Source organism: Trachymyrmex septentrionalis, unplaced genomic scaffold (genome assembly GCF_001594115.1).
Source record: "Trachymyrmex septentrionalis isolate Tsep2-gDNA-1 unplaced genomic scaffold, Tsep1.0 scaffold103, whole genome shotgun sequence".
In the NCBI taxonomy this organism is placed as follows: domain Eukaryota; kingdom Metazoa; phylum Arthropoda; class Insecta; order Hymenoptera; family Formicidae; genus Trachymyrmex; species Trachymyrmex septentrionalis.
In genome coordinates, this window is record NW_017304155.1 from 65582 (window position 1) to 87141 (window position 21560).

At 32.9% G+C, this 21560-nt stretch overlaps 2 protein-coding genes across 4 annotated transcripts; both read right to left on the reverse strand.

The window, feature by feature from the left end:
- Window positions 1–1535: 1535 nt before the first annotated feature.
- LOC108757083 (cornifin-A-like) lies at window positions 1536–2461 on the reverse strand. The gene is made up of 2 exons (XM_018501408.1): window positions 2426–2461; window positions 1536–1964 (listed from the first exon to the last, which is right to left on the reverse strand). The coding sequence occupies exons 1-2, from the start codon at window positions 2459–2461 to the stop codon at window positions 1536–1538; spliced, it is 465 nt and encodes a 154-aa protein (XP_018356910.1).
- A 6753-nt stretch (window positions 2462–9214) lies between these two features.
- LOC108757133 (palmitoyl-protein thioesterase 1) lies at window positions 9215–18905 on the reverse strand. 3 transcript variants are annotated; one of them, XM_018501544.1, is made up of 8 exons: window positions 18797–18905; window positions 17948–18312; window positions 17235–17344; window positions 10297–10424; window positions 10061–10216; window positions 9857–9974; window positions 9444–9602; window positions 9215–9368 (listed from the first exon to the last, which is right to left on the reverse strand). In XM_018501544.1, exons 2-8 carry the CDS (start codon window positions 18090–18092, stop codon window positions 9243–9245), a joined length of 942 nt encoding a protein of 313 aa, XP_018357046.1. In that variant the 5' UTR covers window positions 18093–18312; window positions 18797–18905; the 3' UTR covers window positions 9215–9242. The 3 variants fall into 3 exon arrangements, with proteins under 3 accessions (XP_018357046.1, XP_018357037.1, XP_018357055.1); XM_018501535.1 differs by having other exon boundaries at window positions 17948–18362; XM_018501553.1 differs by lacking the exon at window positions 18797–18905 and having other exon boundaries at window positions 10061–10213; window positions 17948–18362.
- Between the last annotated feature and the right edge of the window lie 2655 nt (window positions 18906–21560).

Below are 21560 nucleotides of genomic sequence, written 5' to 3' on the forward strand. Positions count from 1 at the left end.
TACGTTCAACATGAGTCGAACAAATAAGTATTTCAATTATATTTATTTGTGAAGATTTTTTTTTTATATATTATTTATTCCTTTATTCTTCTCCATTACAGCGCGTCTTCTCATACCATTTTGACTATTAGCGTTGACACCGACGGTTTACAAATTTTGGAATCGTCATAAGACCAACCCCTCATATAGAAACGGGACTGAATACCCGAGGCATCATCCTGTCGCATGCTACGTGAATGGCGTTCATCGAAAAACGTGTAGATATCCAGCGATTGGTGCAATCATCTATGCCATCGAAAGTAATGATACTGGACTTGTCATTAAACTTGTTAAAATACGTGATATTGACAATGTGAAATTATCTTTAAGTGAAAAGTGTTTATACATGAAACTGTCGACTATACTTTTTACTGCTTGAACTCGAACAATGTGTCGAGCACATATATTTCGATTTGTGTCAATATACTAATATTATAAACGATAAATTTAAATATTTTGTGTCATTTACGTCAAAACTGTAGAAATAACAATAGCGATGCTATAGATACTTTACATAAGATTTACGATAAAAATTCAATATATGAATTATCACATTGTTATCACATTATATACTATCAATTCGCATATAATTACGATAAAAATTCAATATATTATATGATGCAGAAACGCGCGTACAAGTCGTACATAATCGCACATCTGTTTATCAAAATCCATATCAAGTCATCGTACGGATAATATTCCGAATTCAGATAAAATTTTGCATTGGTTAATTTGCAGTTGTCGAATCGTGTACAGCCGATAACCTCCACTCCATGTACGACGATCGTACCGACGATAGAATCGTTGAAGAACATTTTCAAAACGCTAGCAACGAAGGTTTAAAATCGGTTGTAAACATCGGAAGGTCGAGAGGCGTTGCAAGCCGGCTTGGGCCCGCTGGGTCAAAAGTATGTCGAGGTTATCCTGAGGGGAGCGCAAGATAAACAGAAGAACAAGTACAAGAGCATGCTGTTGGCGACCAACGCGCACAAACACAATCATCATTCGCAGGGCCAATTATTGAGTAAGGGATAAATATGTAATCGCGCCTTTGATGTCGATCACACCCAAGAAACAGATAAAATCTAGAAAGATATTACCTCACACAATAACGTGCATGCAATAACACGCGATTACGTACATTGGGACAATCCCAATGAGCTGGTGGATCGTCTACGATTGCTCGACGATTCGCCTCGAGCAGCCAACAACGCTCACGACAACCAGATGCTGTCAATCATCGAGGAATTTTGCGAAGCCGGTTTTATTATAAATTAAATTGCATATCGACAAAACGAGTCTGTCAAGTGGCGTCAGCGAGAAAAAATACTTTTTTCTTATACCCTATGTATTATGCGTCGAATCATGAAAAAGGGATCCAGCGAAAAGAGAAAAATTAGTTCTGAGAGATGTCGACTCGTTGAGGAATTGCACGCTTCGGCGATAAGAAATTTTCCGCGAAGGCACGTCATAGATCAGTTCAAAGATACAACAATCTATGGTAGGCTAATATCGTCGAGATGCGCCCGTACTCGAGCTTCAACAGAGGCCACCATTACGTGTGACTGAGTGACTGAGTGAGTGAGTGACTGAGGGAGTGAGGGACTGAGGGAGTGAGGGACTGAGGGACTGAAGGACTGAGGGACTGAGGGACTGAGGGACTGAGGGACTGAGGGACTGAGGGACTGAGGGACTGAGGGACTGAGGGACTGAGGGACTGAGGGACTGAGGGACTGAGGGACTGAGGGACTGAGGGACTGAGGGACTGAGGGACTGAGGGACTGAGGGACTGAGGGACTGAGGGACTGAGGGACTGAGGGACTGAGGGACTGAGGGACTGAGGGACTGAGGGACTGAGGGACTGAGGGACTGAGGGACTGAGGGACTGAGGGACTGAGGGACTGAGGGACTGAGGGACTGAGGGACTGAGGGAGTGAGTGAGTGAGTGAGGGAGTGAGGGAGTGAGTGAGTGAGTGAGTGAGTGAGTGAGTGAGTGAGTGAGTGAGTGAGTGAGTGAGTGCGTACGTGCATATAAATGCTCCGTCATGCAATTATAATACACACACACGCACACGCGCGCGCACATACACGCACGCACGCGCAGAACCAGTCCCCTACCATGTCCATAAACATTGATCCTAGATTACTAAGGGTAGAGAATTACATTACACATTTTGTAAGAAAGTATACGTTTTATACACGAGTATTTTGGACATTATATTTGATAGTATGTAATTATATGTGGGATATAATTATATATGGCACCATATAATTAATATAAAGAGGTAAAATCCAAAACAGTCCAAGACAGTAAAATATATCGAAAGCTGTAAGTTTTATAAAAAAATGTTGTAGATAAATGTTGTAGAGTTTAAAAAGATCTAACCACTGGCTTCCTCAGTTTGACTTTGGGTGTCGTCATTGAGATCATAATAAGGTCAACTCGCATTTTTTATGTTGGATTCCACTTTTTCTCTCACTTTTTTATAGCTCTTGTTAAGACCTTGTCAAAGCATTATAATATTATCTACTTTAGATCAGCTCTTTCAAAGTTATTGAGTATTTTATGGTGAGCTGTCGGTGACTGTAGGCAAATCAAACATAAAAACTGTTCATTCTTTTTGTTCTCAAATTTATATGTTTTATTTAGCAAGTTATATAAGCTGCAATATATGAGATTGGTGCGGAGTCCTTTATTTTCAAGTCGTTGTTTTATTTTTTATCCATTTCATGAACAGAAATAAACTTATGTCATCAGATATCAATTCATTTCAATTTATTTCGATTCAGCTCAGGGTTTTAAACAGCGACCTTGGGTAAAATAAATTACAACTTATGCATTAGATTATACAGTTATTACTCACATATGCGATCTAAAATAAAGATTCTTAATATTGTTTATATTATGTCACCTAAAAGAAAAACGTTGTTTCCTTATTGTACCAATTATTGCGAAGAATATTACTAAAGCCTCGATGGTCTAATGGCTTAGGACGCTCGTACGGAATACAAGAGATCCGGATTCAAGTTTTGACCAAAGTAATATTTTTCGCAATAAATTTATTAACAATTTCAATATTAATATTTCATATTAACATCTTTATAATATGATGCTTGATGGTAACATCAAATTATTAAAATTGCTTGTCAATTTATTTCGCGATTACTAGAGTAGTTTTAATTGCATTTATACGTAGGCTGCTGGAAAAGTTTCTGCAAACAATATGAAAAAAAACATGTAAAATTCGGTAAATGGCTTTATTGTTTTTCGAAGTATTTGCCTTTAAGATCGATACATTTTTGCATACGCTCGAACCAATTTTCGAAGCATTTTTTCCACTCTAATGCTGTAACCTCAGAAATCAGTCTACGAAATGTTTCAACAGCTGCTTCAGGCGACTCAAATCGCTCACTATGCATCTTATTTTTAATGTTTGGGAACAAAAAAAAAGTCATTAGGTGATAAATCAGGTGAAAACGAACAATGAGTCATCAATTCGACATTATTACTGGATAAAAAATCAACATTTTGACGTGCTGTGTGACAGCTGGCGTTGTTATGATAAAAGATGATGCGACGATTTCAGTTTGTTCTACGCAATTCATTTATGACTCCTCTAAATCCACGGTTGTCACATGTCCGGTATAACCGAAGAAACAAGCAATCATTTGCTTAGCAGCACTGCGTGAACGAACAACTTTTGTTGTTTTCGGTTTATTTTGAAATATCCAAACAGTGGCTTGTTGTTTACTTTCGGGCTCATACGAATAGATCCATGTTTCGTCCTCAGTAACGATGTTGTAGACCAAATTTGACCGATCTTGGTTGAATTTCTTGAGCATTTCTTTGCTCCATTTAACACGAGCCTGTTTTTGAGCTTCGGTCAAATTGTGTGGGATCCAATGACTGCAAAGTTTCCGTACACTCAAGTGATCATGCAAAATCGTATGTATTGCTTTCATGTCAATGCCTAAAGATGCCTGAATCTCGCGGTATGTTATATGCCGGTCTCGCTCAATCATTTCACGCACAGCATCCATATTAGTGGCAACAACAGACGTGGATGGACGACCTTCACGAAGTTAGATTACATTTGTAATCGTAAAAAATTAGTGCCCGAAAATTTTCACGCGAAATTTCCATTTTCTTACAAAATAACTTCTTTTAAAATATTATGCAAACAAAACTAGTTGGTTTGGGTACAAACTGTCAATTGAATTATAGATTAAAAACGTCTAATTTTACGGATATGATAGTAGCAGAACGTTGGCGTCACTGGAAGTATTAGATTACAGAAACTTTTCCAGCAGCCTACGTATATGATAATTATGTTCCGAAAATCCATTTTTCAAATATAAACGAAAACTTCTCTATTTGCGAGCCCTGTACGTATTGGTACCGCGTACGTATTGGCTGCGCGAAGTAGCGTGAAAGACAAATGCAATACAATCCATCCGTATAGTATCAGTACAGTAGCAACTAGTTGTTCGGAAAGTAATTTCGTTTTTTTCCAACAGAGGACTTATTGTATTTTTTCACAGCCAACTTCACACTTAAGCCGCATAATCATTATATATTTTGACAGCTGATATAGCAAGGCTTGCTTGTGAATAAAGTTCGATTGATTCTACGCAGTACTTTTTGGTTGATACCCTATCAAATATGATAGTGAAAAGCAGCATTTTCGGCATATTTTACTTTTTTACTATCGAAAAGGTAAAAATACTGTTCAAGCAAGAAAAAAATTATCCGATGTGTATGGAGAAGATATTGACAGAACGCCAGTGCCAAAACTGGTTTGCAAAATTTCGATCCGGCAATTTTGATGTTGAAGATGCACCACGTTCTGGAAGGCCAGTTGAAGCTGATGAAGACACAATAAAGGCATTAATTGATGCAAACCGGCGAATAACAACTCGTGAGATCATATTAGTGGCAACAACAGACGTGGATGGACGACCTTCACGGAATTCATCACTAAGAAAGGTACGTTCACGCTGGAATTCGGCAAACCAATTATAAACAGTCCTATTGGATGGTGCTTCATTCCCAAAAGCCAAATGAAGTCGATCGATGCATTGTTTCGAAGTTAGATTACATTTGTAATCGTAAAAAATTAGTGCCCGAAAATTTTCACGCGAAATTTCCATTTTCTTACAAAATAACTTCATTTAAAATACTATGCAAACAAAACTAGTTGGACAATTTTACGGATATAATAGTAGCAGAACGTTGGCGCCACTAGAAGTACTAGATTGCAGAAATTTTTCCAGCAGCCTACGTATAATAGTCCGAAAAAACAATTCAGCGCAAAGTTCGAAAAGACTACAATATAGAAGTACATATATAGTGTATATTAGTAATTTAAAGATTGAATTGTTTAAAGTAATGAAGATCCAGCTTCAACTAATTTTCAACCGGCATTTTCTCTTATTAGTTATAGTATGAAACATTTTCATTTATACCGGATGTTTCAGAACATTCGTATTTCATTTAAAAAAGAGGAAAGTGGTGATTTAAAAAAATTTTTTAGATAACAGTTGTTGGGGATCAAGCAGTGCATTGGGGCATATGCGATTGATGTCGTGAAGATCACGTTAAGGTCGATTTGAATTTTTTTAATGAGAATCCATATCTTTTATTGTATATTCTTGTTGTTGCCGTCAAGATATTTCCGAAATGAGAACCCATATCTTTTATTGCATATTCTGGTAGTTCACCTCAAGGTGTTTTCAAAATAATGATTAAAAATCCTTTTTATTTGAGATCTTCCTGAGTTATGAGACTTTAAAATTTCAGTAAGTGACCTCCACTCGGTACATCTTAGGTAATGCTAACGCCGGTACTGAAATTTGGAAGTCTCATAACTTAGGAAGATCTCAACTAAAAAGGATTTGTAACCATTATTTCAAAAACGCCTTGAGGTATACAACAAGAATGTGCAATAAAAGATACGGGTTTCCATTACAAAAATTCAAGTCAACCTTGCATGAACCTTACAACGTCACCCAAGTTCAATCGCATATGCCCATGTAATGCATTACTTGATCCTCAACTTTTGTCTCTGAAATATTTTTCAAAATAATCATTTCCCTCGTGTTTAAATGGGATGTACGAGTGATTTGAAATATTCGGTATATCTTTAGAAAAAGTATTGTAGTACGTAAGTAGTGTAGTACGTATACGAGGTCTGGCTATTAAATAATGAGACTGCGCGCGCAGAAGGCGTCCTAGAGGGGTAGGGTGGGAAACGAATGCAGCGTTGGATAGCTGGAAGTGTCTACTATTCCAGTACGAAAACACGTTTTTGTCGCAGTAGTAGTATTTTTTCTATAGAGGTTAGAAACGAACTTGTTTTTTTCTCGTGCCGATAACAATGTGTGACGAAAAACACGAGCAACGGATCAATGTGAAATTTCTCGTTAAATTAAAAAAAACTCCGACTGAGTGCTATAAGTTGTTGAAAGAGGCCTATGGTGAGAATTCTCTATCTCGTGCGCGTGTTTTCGAATGGTATAAACGGTTTTCTGAAGGCCGAGAGAGCACCGAAGATGACCAACGTCCAGGTCGACCTGTCTCTGTTTCAACTCCGCAAACAGTGACCAAAATCAATGAAATTGTGCGCGGAGATCGTCGTATGAGCATTCGGATGATTGCTGAGACTGTAAACGCCGATAAAGAAACTGTCAGAAAAATTTTACATGACGAATTAAACATGCAGAAAGTCTGTGCGAAGTTGGTCTCAAAAAATTTGACCTCTGACCAAAAGCTCGTCCGTCAACAGATCTGCTCAGATTTTCTTGAGAGGTTAGATGAAGAGCCTGAATTGATGGAAAACATCATCACTTGCGATGAAACCTGGATATTCCAATACGATGTTGAAACTAAGCGGCAATCCATGCACTGGAAAACTCCTGCATCGCCAAGAATGAAAAAAGCAAGGATGTCGAAATCAAAATTTAAAGCCATGCTAATCGTTTTTTTCGACATCAACGGCATCGTGATGACTGAATGGGTTCCAGAGGGTCAAACTGTAAACCAAACTTACTATTTGACAGTTTTGGCAACACTGCGAGAGCGAGTTCGTAAGAAACGGCCGGAGTTGTGGAAAAACAAGTCGTGGATCTTACACCAGGACAACGCACCTGCCCATAACGCGCTGTCTGTGAAGCGTTATTTAGCCGCTAGAGGCACTCCAGTGCTCGAACACGCGCCGTACTCGCCTGATTTAGCACCCTGTGACTTTTTCCTGTTTCCGAAGATCAAGTCTGCCTTAAAAGGAACCCGGTTCGAGTCGATGGAAAAGGTGAAGCGAAAATCGGCGGAGCTCCTAAATGCTCTTACAAAAGAAGACTTCCAGCATTGCTTTGACCAATGGAAAAAACGAATGGAACGGTGTGTGGCGAGGGGAGGGGAGTACATTGAAGGGGAGCATTCAATTGTAGAATAATTTTTAAAATAAAACTCTTTTTCATAAGCAGTCTCGTTATTTAATAGCCAGACCTCGTATCCTTCTTTCTATATTTTTCTCTCACTATGGCGTTATATGAAAGAAAATACCACGAATGAAATTATTTATCAAATTTAATTTATTATCAATAGCTCATATTTCATTACTTTATGAGTTTTAACATGTATAACATCATTACGTAATATGTAAAAATTGCTAATTACGAGTAATGAAAAGATGTATAATATGAAAAATTAAATCTATGTTCAATAAAGATAAGAAAAAGAGATTAGAAAAAGGAAGTTCTCAAAACGTACTGGATAACTTTTTTTTTAATTACGTACAGATTTTAGGAGGATGCTTATTATTAGCATCAGAATATTAAAATTAATCTAATAAAGGACCTACCAGGTGACGGTGTTGGGGATTTTGAGACGCTTTTTACAGGCTGTTCTTGAGCGAAAAAAAACGTGTATTTGACTGTTTCAGCCATTGGCTCATAGTTTCGAAGAAAAGAATTTTTAAATTATTGTAATAATTTGAAAAACGTAAAGTATAGGAAAGTATCAACATCTTTATAAATTCCATTTTATTTCACCGAATGTTAAAAGATAAAATTACACCTGGATGGATGATTCTGAATCTCGGATGATGATTCTGAGCGCAGCAAGTAGACCGCGCGCCAGTCGAAATGATGCTCACTTCAGTAAGCATTTGACTCACTCGCGCGCGCAGCGATTCTCTGAACTAAAGAATATTTCAATAAAATTTACCAGTATGGAAAACGATAGAAATATTCATGATGAAATCGTATATACTAATAGAGTGAAAAATGCGATTACTGATGCAATCTTAAAACTTTAATCCGAGCTCTACTTATGACTATTATATTCCATCATTAGACTATCAAAAGGAGATAGTGATAATCTTGGCTTATTTTTACAAGTGTTTTAAAGCAATTTTATTATTCTGTTTTATTCAATTTGTCTTTATTTACAAATGGCATGCAAGAAAAATCAACATCACACTTCTAATGTCACAATTCAATATGACTGAGGTGAGTATTTAAGAGCCTTATCAATTGCTTATCAATTTGATTTGTGACATTACTACTAATTTTGTGAGGATTGCATTTCAATGAAAATAAATTCAGCACATAGTTTGAAAGAATGAATATGTAGTACATAAATTCACACAGAATTATTTCAACACTAAAGATACAGCTTGATCGTTTAGAGTCTTTATTTCCAATTCGTTGTGTAGTCACATTATGGTCTTATAACACTGTATATACCGATATGAACCTGGAGCCTGACTTTATCAAAAATAAAAATTGATGACCGTAGCATGTTTGTACTTCGTTTGTACCTGTTTGTACCAATCTTTATTTCGTTTGTACCTCAAACAGTTAAACAAAAAATGAAAAATAAAAAATGACTAACGCACAACTTGAAGATTTTTTAATTTCATTTATTGCCATGTGAAAGAGAATCATTTGTACCCGTTTGTACCTCTTTTATTTTTGTTGAGGTACAAACGAAATAAAGATCGGTACAAATACCATAGGTACAAACGAAATACGAAACGCGCTATGGTATAAATTTTTATTTTTGATAAAGTCGGGTGCCAGGTTCACATCGATCACATATAATTTGTTTATTAATATTGTATTTTTATACTATATACGTATATGCTATACATCTGTATCGTCTAATTAATTGAATTCTTAAATTTGCATAGATTTTTTTACAATTATATTAAATACTTTTTAATTATATTTTCAATGAACCAGTCAGCCGTAAATTGCAAGTGATCACCAGGTAGCGAAATAAAGTAGACTTTACCGGCGTTTTCCATTGCACGTAATCCGAGCCAGTCCTACAAAAATTATGAATCGATGATAATATATGCATTGAATGACTATGTTTTGAAATCAATCACGCGAGTGCATACCTTTTGATACAGCTCACTTTGCTGCAACTTCTGTACTTCTTCCGCTTGACCAGGTTTGTAAAATCCAAACCATTCTGTCTCTACTGGTTCGACCATTGTATCATTCTCGAATTTAACGAGAACTAAAGCTCGAAGTTTTTGAAGATTGTTTTTATATTCCTGTTACAATACAATAGATATAAATAATAAAAATATTAATTCTTTAATAATATAATTTTTATTTTACTATTTTTCTTTTTCAAAATTTAATATCGTTCTATATCACAAGCAATCTGAATATAAAGTTAAGTTAATATTTTTATTTATAATATAAGACGTGTCGTAGTATATTATATAAGTCGTATATTGATTGAAATTAGAAAATATATTTTTATATTATAATTAAAAATTCTAATGTATATGATAACACTTACTATGTTATTAATATTTTCATTATTGATTTCGGCAAGAAAAAGATTTTTCCTTTGATATTCATTTTCTTGCAAAGGATCATGCCAATAAGAAGCTTGTATCAGCGAGTTTTGTACGTACCTAAGAAAAAGTTTAAAATAATACACAAAAACAAAGAGTTTCCATTAATACTGCTTAATGACTTCAAAGATCATGAGAGCAAGTACCACAAGTATGCTCCGAGATGAAGCATGCGACGCATGTAATTGCACAATCGAGATGAGTCTGAGCACTTTGGTAGGCCGAAAACACCTTGATGCTGACCGCCTAAAGATACCAAATTCAGCATTGGTGGATTAGGACATCTTTGAGCTACTGCTCTTCTAAAATAGAGAACAACATTGCATACAAAAACTTGATATGGATAAAATAATTAAATAATTAATAAAAAAAAGCAATTTACAGAAATTGAGCCCCTTGAGAGAAACCAATGGCATTATATCCATTTTGAAGTTTTGTATTTTGCGACATTTGCTCACACACATGCTTTATTTGCTCATTAATATTTCCAAAATAGCCGTTCTCAACATCCTATAAGAAAAGATGTTACGGCTTAATTCTGCACTAAAACAACTACGGAATAATAGCGTAAAATTGCAACGCAACTAACACAGGCCGACAAAATTTATGGGGGGGTCTTGTGCTTTGAACTTGGAAAGATGTTTCTGTAGGATTTTCTGTAGGATTTTGATGTGCTGAAAACGACGTATGTCCTACTACTACGTTGTCCATTTTTTTCCATTCTCCATTTGTTAAATAATCGCAAAAACAATTTTTTCTGGAAGTAACTTTTTTATTAATGTTGTCCTAAACAAAAAATGATATCAAAGTCTGTTTTATGGCATTTAACTCAGCTACAGGGTATCTGTCAGGTATCTGAGGACATATTGACTTTAAAATTAAAATTTGTATATTTCTTAGAAAACTTATTATATTTTGACAACTTATGAAATTTTTACAGCAAACTAAGTGACTCGTAGGCTATACAGTTAATCGATAAAATCGCCTTCAGCGGCAATAACAGCTTCAATTCTCTGCCGGAAACGTTTGCATGCCCGAATCAAATGATCCTCGTCCATATACGTCATTACTCTGGTAATAGCTGCTCTTAAGAAATCAAGCGTGTTATGGGAATGTTTATTGGTCTCCCGTTCAACAATGCCCCATACGTAGTAATCCAAAGGATTAAGATCCGGGGAGCTAGATGGCCACATGTTTGGAGTTATGTAATCATGCAGATTCTCGGACATCCAATCTTGCGTCGTCATGGCTTTGTGTGAAGGAGCAGAGTCCTGTTGGAATACATATAACGTCTCACCACGCACGTTATCTGTCCAGAGTTTCACAACTGCTTCCAAAACCTCAATGTAAGCAGCAGCATTCATCCAAAGTCCTTAAGGAAAGAAGTGGGATGGCATGATGTGTCCTTCATTGCTCACCACTCCCAAAACCATGACAGTTGCCGAAAACTTTGTGTGCATAATATGAGGAAGGATCATCTGAAGGATCCGCACATAGCCACCTATCAATTTGTCGATTTATTTTTTGATCCTGGTCAAAATTTTTTTCGTCAGAATAAAACCAGAGCATATCCGGGATTTCAGGATGTTTTAACTTGTTTAAAAGTCGTTGTGCCCGGATGAATCGCTGTTCTCGAGTTTGTGCCAACATAACTGACCTTTGCGCAACATGTAGGATTTGTACCGGATGTCTTCCGAGTGGACAATGCGACGGATTGTGCACTCAGAAACTTAAAGGTTTCTCAATATGGCCCTTATGGACTTTGAAGGGTCTTCATCAATAATGCCCTGGACTTGCTGCACAAAATGTGATGTTCTAACTCTGTCTGAACGTGCCTTATGTTTTTTGCGCTTGTGTATTTTTTGGCAACACTTTCTACATGGCCATCAGATGCTTCTAACTCTCGACACTTTGTGAACAAACAATCGGGCGAATTTCAAAAATTCGGAGATTTCAAGATCGCTGTGATTCGCGTGTATAGCGACGATAACAGCGTGTCTTTTCATTTTATTAGTCAACTTATTGTCCCCCATTTATGATCTGAAAAGAAAAAAAATAAAAAAACTTGCTGCGAAAACTTGGCAGGCACATATGTGAGTGTCCTCAGATACCCGACGCATGTTCCAACAATATAAAAAATTTTTTCGATGTTTATAAAAATGTTTCATGCAAACCGCAAACAAAAAACTTTGGAAAAATCGTAAAAAACCGAAAAAATTGACAAATTTTGAAAAATAAAACCAGATAATTCGAAAGAAAAAAATTATAAAAAATATCTGACAATTTATATTTATAGCTGTATATTTATAATTTAAATCTTTTTTTGAAAAACTAATTTCCGACTACTTGTTCAGAAGTTATTGAATTTAAAGTGCCAAAGCAACCCGCGCGTCACTTATAGTGCGCGATATTCTCTCAAATCTGACGCATAGCCGAATACAGGAGCATGTTGTGTAGTCTTTTTTGGTCACTGATTTCAAATCTGGATTAAAAAATGTGCAATTCAGAATGACGGATCCAATATAAAAGACAAAGATCTGTAAAAATCCATACATAAAAATCTGATGGTTTTGTAAGTCTCTGATTACTACTGTAATCACAATTGTTGAAAGTAGCAAATCCAATGGCAATGAATAGTAAATATACACGGAACGGTGATTTTACTCCTATTATAATAAGATAATACCTTCACGTGATACAGAATAATGCTAAAATCATCATTCCGTGTACATTTACTTATTATTCGTCACCATTGGATCTGCTATTTTTATTTCAACAATTATAATTACAGTATAAGTAATAAGAGACTTACAAAACCACCAAATATCGATTTGCATAATTCAAAAAAATTCTTGTCCTCCATATTGAATCCGCCATTTTGAATTGCACATTTTTTACTTCAGATTTGAAATCAGTGATCAAAAGAAACTACACAACATACACCTATATTTAATTTTTCAAAAAAGGATTTAAACTGGAAACATACAGCTATAAGAATAAATTATCAGATATTTTTTACAATTTTTTTCTATCCAATTATTTGATTTTATATTTCAAAATTTGTCAATTTTTTCCGGTTTTTATGATTTTTCTGAAGTTTTTTATTTGCAGTTTACATAAAACATTTTTATAAGCATCGAAAAAATATTTTTAGTATTGTTATTGGAATATTTCTATTATAAATTAAATGCCGCAAAACAGATTTCGATATCATTTTTTGTTTAGCCGGAAAAAAATTATTTTTGCGATTATTTAAAAAATGGAGGGTAATGGAAAAAATTGACAACGTAGTTTTCCAGCAATCGCTTTCAGCGCATTAAAATCCTACGAAAACATCTTTCAAAGTTCAAAACACAAGACCCCGTCTCTCTAAATTTTGTCGACCTGTGTAATATATGATTATTAGATAGCAGCATCAATGTTGTGCAGTACCTAAGTACAAGTACGTAGATATTTACTATGTTTACACGGCTCGATTTATGTTGAAGTTATAACATCTATGTTATATCTATGTTATAAAAGTGGCTAATCATAGCTATTCTTCTGAAAAATGGAATGATTGTGATTGACCAGTTTCATAACATTGATATTATACAATACAAAATCTAGTGAAAATCGATCAAAGATGACCGAATAAATTAAAATGTTATATTAACTAAAGATTAATATTTAATGAACATTAGAATTAAACGAAACTAGTTTCAACTTTACATAGTCTTCATTACAGTTGCATAAAATTATCATTTAAAACATTACCAATTAATACTTGTATTTAATTAAAAACAATATAAATGAAAGAATCATAGAAGTTATAATTACATCCAGCTATGATGCAGTCAATATTTCGCAAAAATTGTGTATGATAAAGATTATGCAAAATAGTTTCACTTAATCTTAATGTATATTAATCTTTAACTAATATAACATCTTAATTTATTCGTTCGTCTTTTTGATCGATTTTCACTAGAACTTCGTATTATACACAAGAATTTCGTATTATATTCTATAACGAGCAAATTATTTATTATTGTTATAACTTCGGCGTAAATCGAGCTGTGTAAAAGTAGTCACTAGAACTAGATATAAATGTATATACCTAGAAACTGTACCGAGATCACAAACTTTTATTACAATATTAGACTGCTATCTTGTCCCTTTAAGTTGTCAAACATATGTACATACATACTACATGCATAGAATAAGTACATTTGCTTATTATGCATGCTTTCTATATACTTTGAAACTAATCCATTCTTCTTCTTCTTTAAAGTTAATGACTCTCGAAATAATAAACGGAGATCGATCCTCGACGTCCTTATGAGAGATACAAAAACTAAAAGTGATGCAATACCCGCGAAAATGGCGAACTCCCAAACACCGGGCGCCTGCGTCATCACGCCGCGTGGACGCACGTCAAGACAAACGAACGGGTCCAAAACGACGGGACGACTATGTGTGTTCAATGCTCAGTCAAAGTCGCCAACACTTTCAAAAATATAACTTGTAGCACCCGAGCCGAGACGCATCCGCCACGTGCGAGTGGTTCTTCAGAACTGTGAAACGGGAAACATGAGGCGGTATTCATTGTCTGTTTTTATTTTAAAACTGTCTTAAATGATGTCTTAAGATGCTAATCAGTTATCCTTTGTGTCTCATGCGACATTTAGAGAAAGAGACCGGAATTTAGAGACAAACGCTTGCAAACTGAGCACATCATTTATTCCTTCCACCATGAATTAATCGCAAAAACGTTAGATCATTTAACCTATTGGTATCTCTTTTCTGTTTATACGTGAGTCTTTTTTGCGCATCAATTATGCGCTGCACGTGACATAAGAAGACAAAGTATATCATTCCCGAGAATGCGCAGTAAAAAAGTGAATTGAGACCAAAATTTAATTCCAATATGCCAGCGCTATTATACGCATGAAAGTGCCCAGAGGCTAAAATTTGATTGGTTGTTTCCAGTATTGCTATCAACATTATGCATAATGATACACCTTGTATTCTTACATCATGTACGCGCAACACTTTTACGTAAGGAAAAGTGGGGAGTTAGCAGTCTAGCATAGTAATGGAAATCTACGGCTGAGATACTTTTTTCTGGTACCTATATCTATACCTGCAATGGATACTATTTCTTGTAACCAGTATCTATACTTAGATACATTTTAGTTTTGGATGATACTTTCCTGCACTAAGACAACTTTGTTTTAGTTTTGGATGATACTTTCCTGCACTAAGACAACTTTGTAACTGCCACAAATTTGTATTACATTTCGAAATCATCCTATTTAAAAGATCAATCTCGAATTAGCACCGATATTTTTGAGCCAATTTATTACATCGAAATGTTACATATGTTTTGTTATTTTGATTGCAATTTCTATCTTGACTTTACTTAATTTGACATTGTTTGCGTTCAGCAGAGAAAACTAATCAGTTAGCGCTTAGTGATTTTTCAACATAATTGGTTTCTATTCTTAAATCCAGTAAAGAACTAAAGACAAAAACCAGGACTCGGTCTTATTTCAAATAAATTTATTTAAAATATATATTTTAAATAAACAAAAAATTAAAACGTTATTTAATATTTATTATTTTAAATAACTTCTGATCCCTATTTCTTAATATTTTAAATAAATTTTTGGAACTTATTTTATATTTTTTTATTTTAAATAAGTTGTATCAGTTTTTTATCGATTTGTATTTCAAATAATTTTCTATTTTTTATTTTTTATTTTAAATAAATTGTATCAATTATGTTACCGATCCGTCAGTAAAAGTGACGATGAATTTTTAAATTATAGTATATTTATAATGAAGTATAGCATGTGTGGGGTACAAAATATATTCACATATAATCCGTTTCAATTTTCTACCTGTGGTTCGCGAAGGGTTAATACTATTAAATATTAATTATAGGCTATAGTTAAAAAAAAACTGAAACGTTATACTTATAAATGTATATTCATATATTCAAATAAACAAAATCATTAACAATAAAAAATAAGCTTGTGAACATGCAACACAATATAATGAATAGCTTAAAAAACCTTGATTTGTTAAAAATCATTAAAATATTTTGTATTTATTATTTGAAACATTTATTTAAAGTACATATTTCTTATTTTATATTTTAATTAAGTTTCCAAAATCAATTTCTTATTTAAAATAAAATTGTCTTCGAAAACTTATTTAAAATAAAAGACAAGTTATTTTTCTATTTTAAATAAAAATTATTCTATATTTTAAATAATTTCTTGTGACCTCTTATGATTCTTATTTAATATTTTAAATAAGTTTTTGGAACCTATTTTATACATTTTTATTTTAAATAAGTCATATCGGTTATTTTACCGAGCTCTGGCAAGAATCAATCATATAAAGAATCACTAAGCGTTAACTGATTAGTTTTCTCTGCTGAACAGTTGAATGAACGCTCGCTGCTATGTATTTTTCCAGATCTAAAATGCTGATTGGATGATCTAAAAGAATACATCAATAACAGTGAGCGCTCACTCAACTGTTAAATTCGCTGAACGCAACCATTAAAAACCGTTATGTAAATTATAACTAATGACCTAAAAGATTAAGGTCGAAATATTTACGATTTTTTTATGTTACTATTCTAATAAATTTATTTACATTCTCAGATACTATGTTGGCTCTTTGTAGAGGCATTTCTTACATATAATTTATTAGAGCATTTCATAATATAACATTTCATCGTATTATTTTTTAATAATAAGTAAATGTTAATAAATGGATTATTTGAATTAATGGCTTTATAAGTGTAACTTCATTTTATTTTATATGTCAAATTTACTTACATAGAGTATTTATGTATGTACATATAAAATATTTGTACGTAAATATTATGTACATATACATGAAATACATAGATCACACTTAACAAGCAAGCTGTCGTCATTTTGATATCAAAATAATATTAAAGACATCATTTTGTCAAAATGCAATTTATTCTGAAATTTTATGTCAAAAATAAAAATAAAAGTTCCCGTACTATTTTTTAAGGTATATATAAGATACCTGTACCTTTATCTAGATATTTTATTTTTCTAGTACCTATATCTGTACCTAAGCACTGAAAATAGAATACCTTGCACAACACTGAGCAGCATGGAATTTCATAAAAGGTTTATATGCTAAAAAAAGAATTTAGACAAACAAATTAAGTATGAATAGGTGAATATTTAAAGGTAGAGTAAGACAGAATAAAAATGTAAAATAAATATTATATTTATATAGAATATTTTTCCAAATAAATGCTTTTAAAATTGTTAATAATTGTTCAACCTCTATCTCATTGTTTCCAATACGTATGGAATGGACATAAATTCCAGGGATTTCATCTTGAAGAATCTGTTGTATTTTTCCAAGACTAAAAGAGAAGCAACAACTATCACCTGCAAAAGATATGCTTTTATTTTTATAACAAAAGAAAGTAAAAGAATAAATAATGGAAAACCAGAAAGTAAATGTATCATGCTACTAGTTAAAAGAAAAAAAATGTTAATCTTATGTGTGTAGGCAAGTATTATTAATGCATACATGCAGTATTTCCTAAAATACAGAAATTATAAATTTGGAAGTTTTGAGCTAAACAAAATATTAAATATTAAAGGAAAGAGTATCTTCGTAAAAGCAAAATATAATATATTCTTCATTATAACATATAGTTTTCAAGCTAACTACGCTAAGATATTTATCTGTTTATAATTATAAAGAAACTTCTGTCTCTATACATAATTCTTTATTTTTTAATATTAATACAATGTACAGTTCTTAACAAGTTTTTGAAAGCAATTACAAAAACATTACTTAAAGTAAAATTAAATTTAATTCGATGACTACAAAGATACTACAGTTGTGAAGAACATTGTAACACGATTATCCATACAGGTAGCGTAGTGAAAATTATATCACACGTAATACTTAGGAGGGAAAATATGCAGGAAAGGCGTTTAGAAAGTGAGTGGAATATTATTTAAGCAATCAAAGAGACATACCCATTCCATGCCAGAGTACCACTGGCACCGGCGAACCGGTGGATTTTATGTCCTCGCGTAAACAATCGGCATTCGCACATAAAAGTATCACAGCGATAAAAATACAAATATGATTTATCGTTGGCTCTCTCGCGACGCGAACCATATTAACCGTCAACCACACTTATGTTTTAGCAACTAACGCAACTGACACATCGCAATACTTTTTACAACACCGTTAATTGTCGGACACAGCCATAATTAAACACAGCCAAGCGCAGTAGAGAGTGCTATTCAGTGCGCACATGTGAAAACATTTTTTGTCGCATTTAACGGCGATCGACGCGCCATGAGGCCGCATTAGAAAGTTCAGATCACTGTCATCACTGTGACGATCATTTGATAATTTAAGGTGAAATCACAGTGTGGAATAGGACTGCGGAAAAAAAAATGCGTCATAGAAGCAACAAATCAGCGTTATTCTGCGTTATTTCGAATAGCGCTAATTGATAATAGGTTATTTGAATGATACATTCTCTATTCCGCAGCCTTTTTCCGCACCAAGTGATTTCACCCTTAGATCTCTTTACGGAATTTTATAGCAATTTCGGCTGATGGGAATAGAGACCTTCTAATCAGAATCACGACACGAGAAGCACTCTAGTTAGAAAACAGATTGTTACAGATTTCTCTTTTTCTGCAAAGTCTCTAATCTTCTTATCAAAATCACACGAGAAAGAGAGAGGGGGGGAGAAAGAGAAACATATATCTTTTTCTAATGTTCACACGTACCTAAGGGACCGATTCTGTAAATCTTAACTACAGTCGTTAATGTCATTGTGTATATTATTACATATGTATATTATGTACCTAGATAACCAAGTGTGATATCCCACGATATCCGCACAAAATAATGTTGTAAATCACTATCGTACTGATACTGTACTGCACGAGGTGGCGGTGTACGGCGTAACTATACGGTAACAGTACAAAAAGTATACATAACATTATAGTATAGCCACAATATAAGTATTTACATACACTGAACTTTTTGTGGTCTTCAATTTTTAGTGCGCATGCGTCGATTTCCAACCAGGAATGTGGCTGCCTTCAGCAAGTTGAAATTGCAGATTAAGTTAGATATTATTATTAACTTTGAAGTAAGATATTAACTATAAACATTAACTTAACTCTAATAACTCTTCTAACAACGCTCATGGGCAGGTAGAGCGAACTAAACTGATTGTGAGACGAAAAGTCCTCTACCATTTTACAATTTTCGCAATAAGATATTAATTATTAAAAATCGCCGAATATTGATTTTCAATAATTTGTTACTTAAGTACTATTAACTTTACGAAAAAATAGCAAGAGATAAAAATTATTTCTTTTCTTCTTACAGAATTGGGAAAATTTTTTTAGATTTTTTTCAGAATTTTTTAGTACCGCATTTTCTCATGTTGTACAAATAGTTGTCAATAAGAAAATGAAGTACTAAAAAGTTGATAAAAAATTCTGAAAAAAAAAAATTCTCAGAATTCTCTATGTGAAGAAAATAAACAATTTTTATCTCATGCTATATTTCTGTAAAGTTGATATTACTTGAGTAAAAAATTATTGGAAACCAATTTTCAACGGTTTTTAATGATTAATATCTCATTAACTATCGCGGAAATTGTAAGAGGACTTTTCGTCTAAACTTTATAGTATTTATCTTACTTTGCGGCATGAAATAAATAAAATTTTACAAATCATCCTTACTATGACATCACATAAGGATTACGAATTCTTTTAACAAGATTCAGTGCATTAAAATCGACATCTGTTTATCCAAATTTTACAGTATATTTATCTTACTTTATGTGGCACAAAATAAAGAAAAATTTAAAAATTATTTTAAGCTTTCTATAGCATCACATGATAATTGCAAATGTGCATCATTATATGATGTATTTCATTTAATTATGTATGATGTAAATATTTCATATAATGATATCGTAAAGTGAATATTATAAATCTGAAATACTTTCGTACATATATTTTTGTAATTCTATAACAAAAAATTTAATTATTCAAATAATCTAAAAAATAGTAAATCAAATGCCAATTTGAGCCAACACTGGTTATTAGTGTATTTTTATATCATTTATTCAAAGTGAATATTAAACGTATATTTCGACCTACAATCAAGGTCCTCTTCAGTACAAAAAAAAATATATTAAAATTACATAATGATAGCGCATTCGAGTATAAACTACAATAATAACATATAAAATGCGAGAAAAATCGTGGTGGTGATATCCGAATTAATCTTGGTCATTAAATTACTAAGTTAACTAAAAAAAAAAGATTTTTTGTTTTAAAACGACTGACCAAACGATTAAAAATAATTTTAAAAATGCTGACATGAGATTATACGCGAAAAATGGTAAAAAAAACTTACATGACTGTCAAGATTGAATTGTTTCTATAAGGTTTGTTGTACATGTTCCAATAGACTGTTCCATTTACTGTGTAATACAAATGTGAATAAATTAAAAAGTTAATATAAATAATAGTAAAAATCCAACTTTAGTTCATTTACATGAAACAAAATTTAAAGATATTAGACACGACATAAGTGTTTGGTAGACAGATATAAAATGAAAATTGAGAGAAACAGTGGACAACAGAACATGTACTTACAAAGACAATAAGTAAAAATATAAATAATAATTTATATTTTTATATATTTAATGACCAAGATTAACTCAGACATCATCACCACGGTTTTTCTCGCATTTTATATTATATGTTATTAGTTTATACTCTTATGCGCTATCATGTAATTTTGTTAATATATTTTTTTTGCACTGAAGAGGACTTTGATCGTAGGTCAAAACATATACGTTTAATATTTACTTTGAATAAATGGTATAAAAATACGTACTAATACATACTAAACCAGTATTTGGCTCAAATTGGCATTTAATTAATTATTTTTTTAGAAATTATTTCTTTAGAGTCTATTGATTGTATTGCAAATAATGTAAATTTTATATTTGCATTAATATAAACGTTTTTGCTTTTATAATGTCATAAATGATCATAAAATTGTTCTAAATTTTCAGTAAATTAATGTGTGCATATCGTGATCATCGTACAAATCTATCTGGGTATTCAATTACAATTTTCATATAGCATTTAATTAATTATTATTTTTAATTTATTTATACTACTGTTTATATTACTGTTTAATATTATTATTGTCATTATTATTATTAATGTGAATATTATTTTGATATAAGTTCGTTAACATTATATTATTATACAATTCTGATTTAAAAATATGCTCGCTATAAACAATTTTCACGACACAACCAAATTTTTTTTCTTTTTTTTTTAGAAAAATCATTCTGCAGCTTTATAAAAACTCCAATTTATAAGCGCCTTTCAAATCCACAACATGGCGGCGAGTCATGTGATCTGGGACTACATCAAAGGTGCCATCCCATGTACACGGAATCGAAACGATGGAACGGATTTCTTATTATAATAGAAAATTGAGTTCACTACAATTCCGTTCCGTAAGAAAGTCCCATGTAGACGGAACGTAATAGAAACAGACGGAATGTCGCCTCGGTCGGAAGCTAAT

Excerpts from the sequence above, each read along its gene's own strand:
- LOC108757133 (XM_018501544.1), bottom strand. The coding sequence starts at position 18,092 with ATGGTTCGCGTCGCGAGAGAGCCAACGATAAATCATATTTGTATTTTT. Across the intron at positions 10,217-10,296 it reads TCTCAAGGGGCTCAATTTCT|AAGAGCAGTAGCTCAAAGAT; the intron begins GTAAATTGCTTT and ends TCTCTATTTTAG. Across the intron at positions 9,603-9,856 it reads ATGAAAATATTAATAACATA|GAATATAAAAACAATCTTCA; the intron begins GTAAGTGTTATC and ends GTATTGTAACAG.
- LOC108757083 (XM_018501408.1), bottom strand. The coding sequence starts at position 2,461 with ATGACGACACCCAAAGTCAAACTGAGGAAGCCAGTG. Across the intron at positions 1,965-2,425 it reads TCAAACTGAGGAAGCCAGTG|TCCCTCAGTCCCTCAGTCCC; the intron begins GTTAGATCTTTT and ends TCACTCCCTCAG.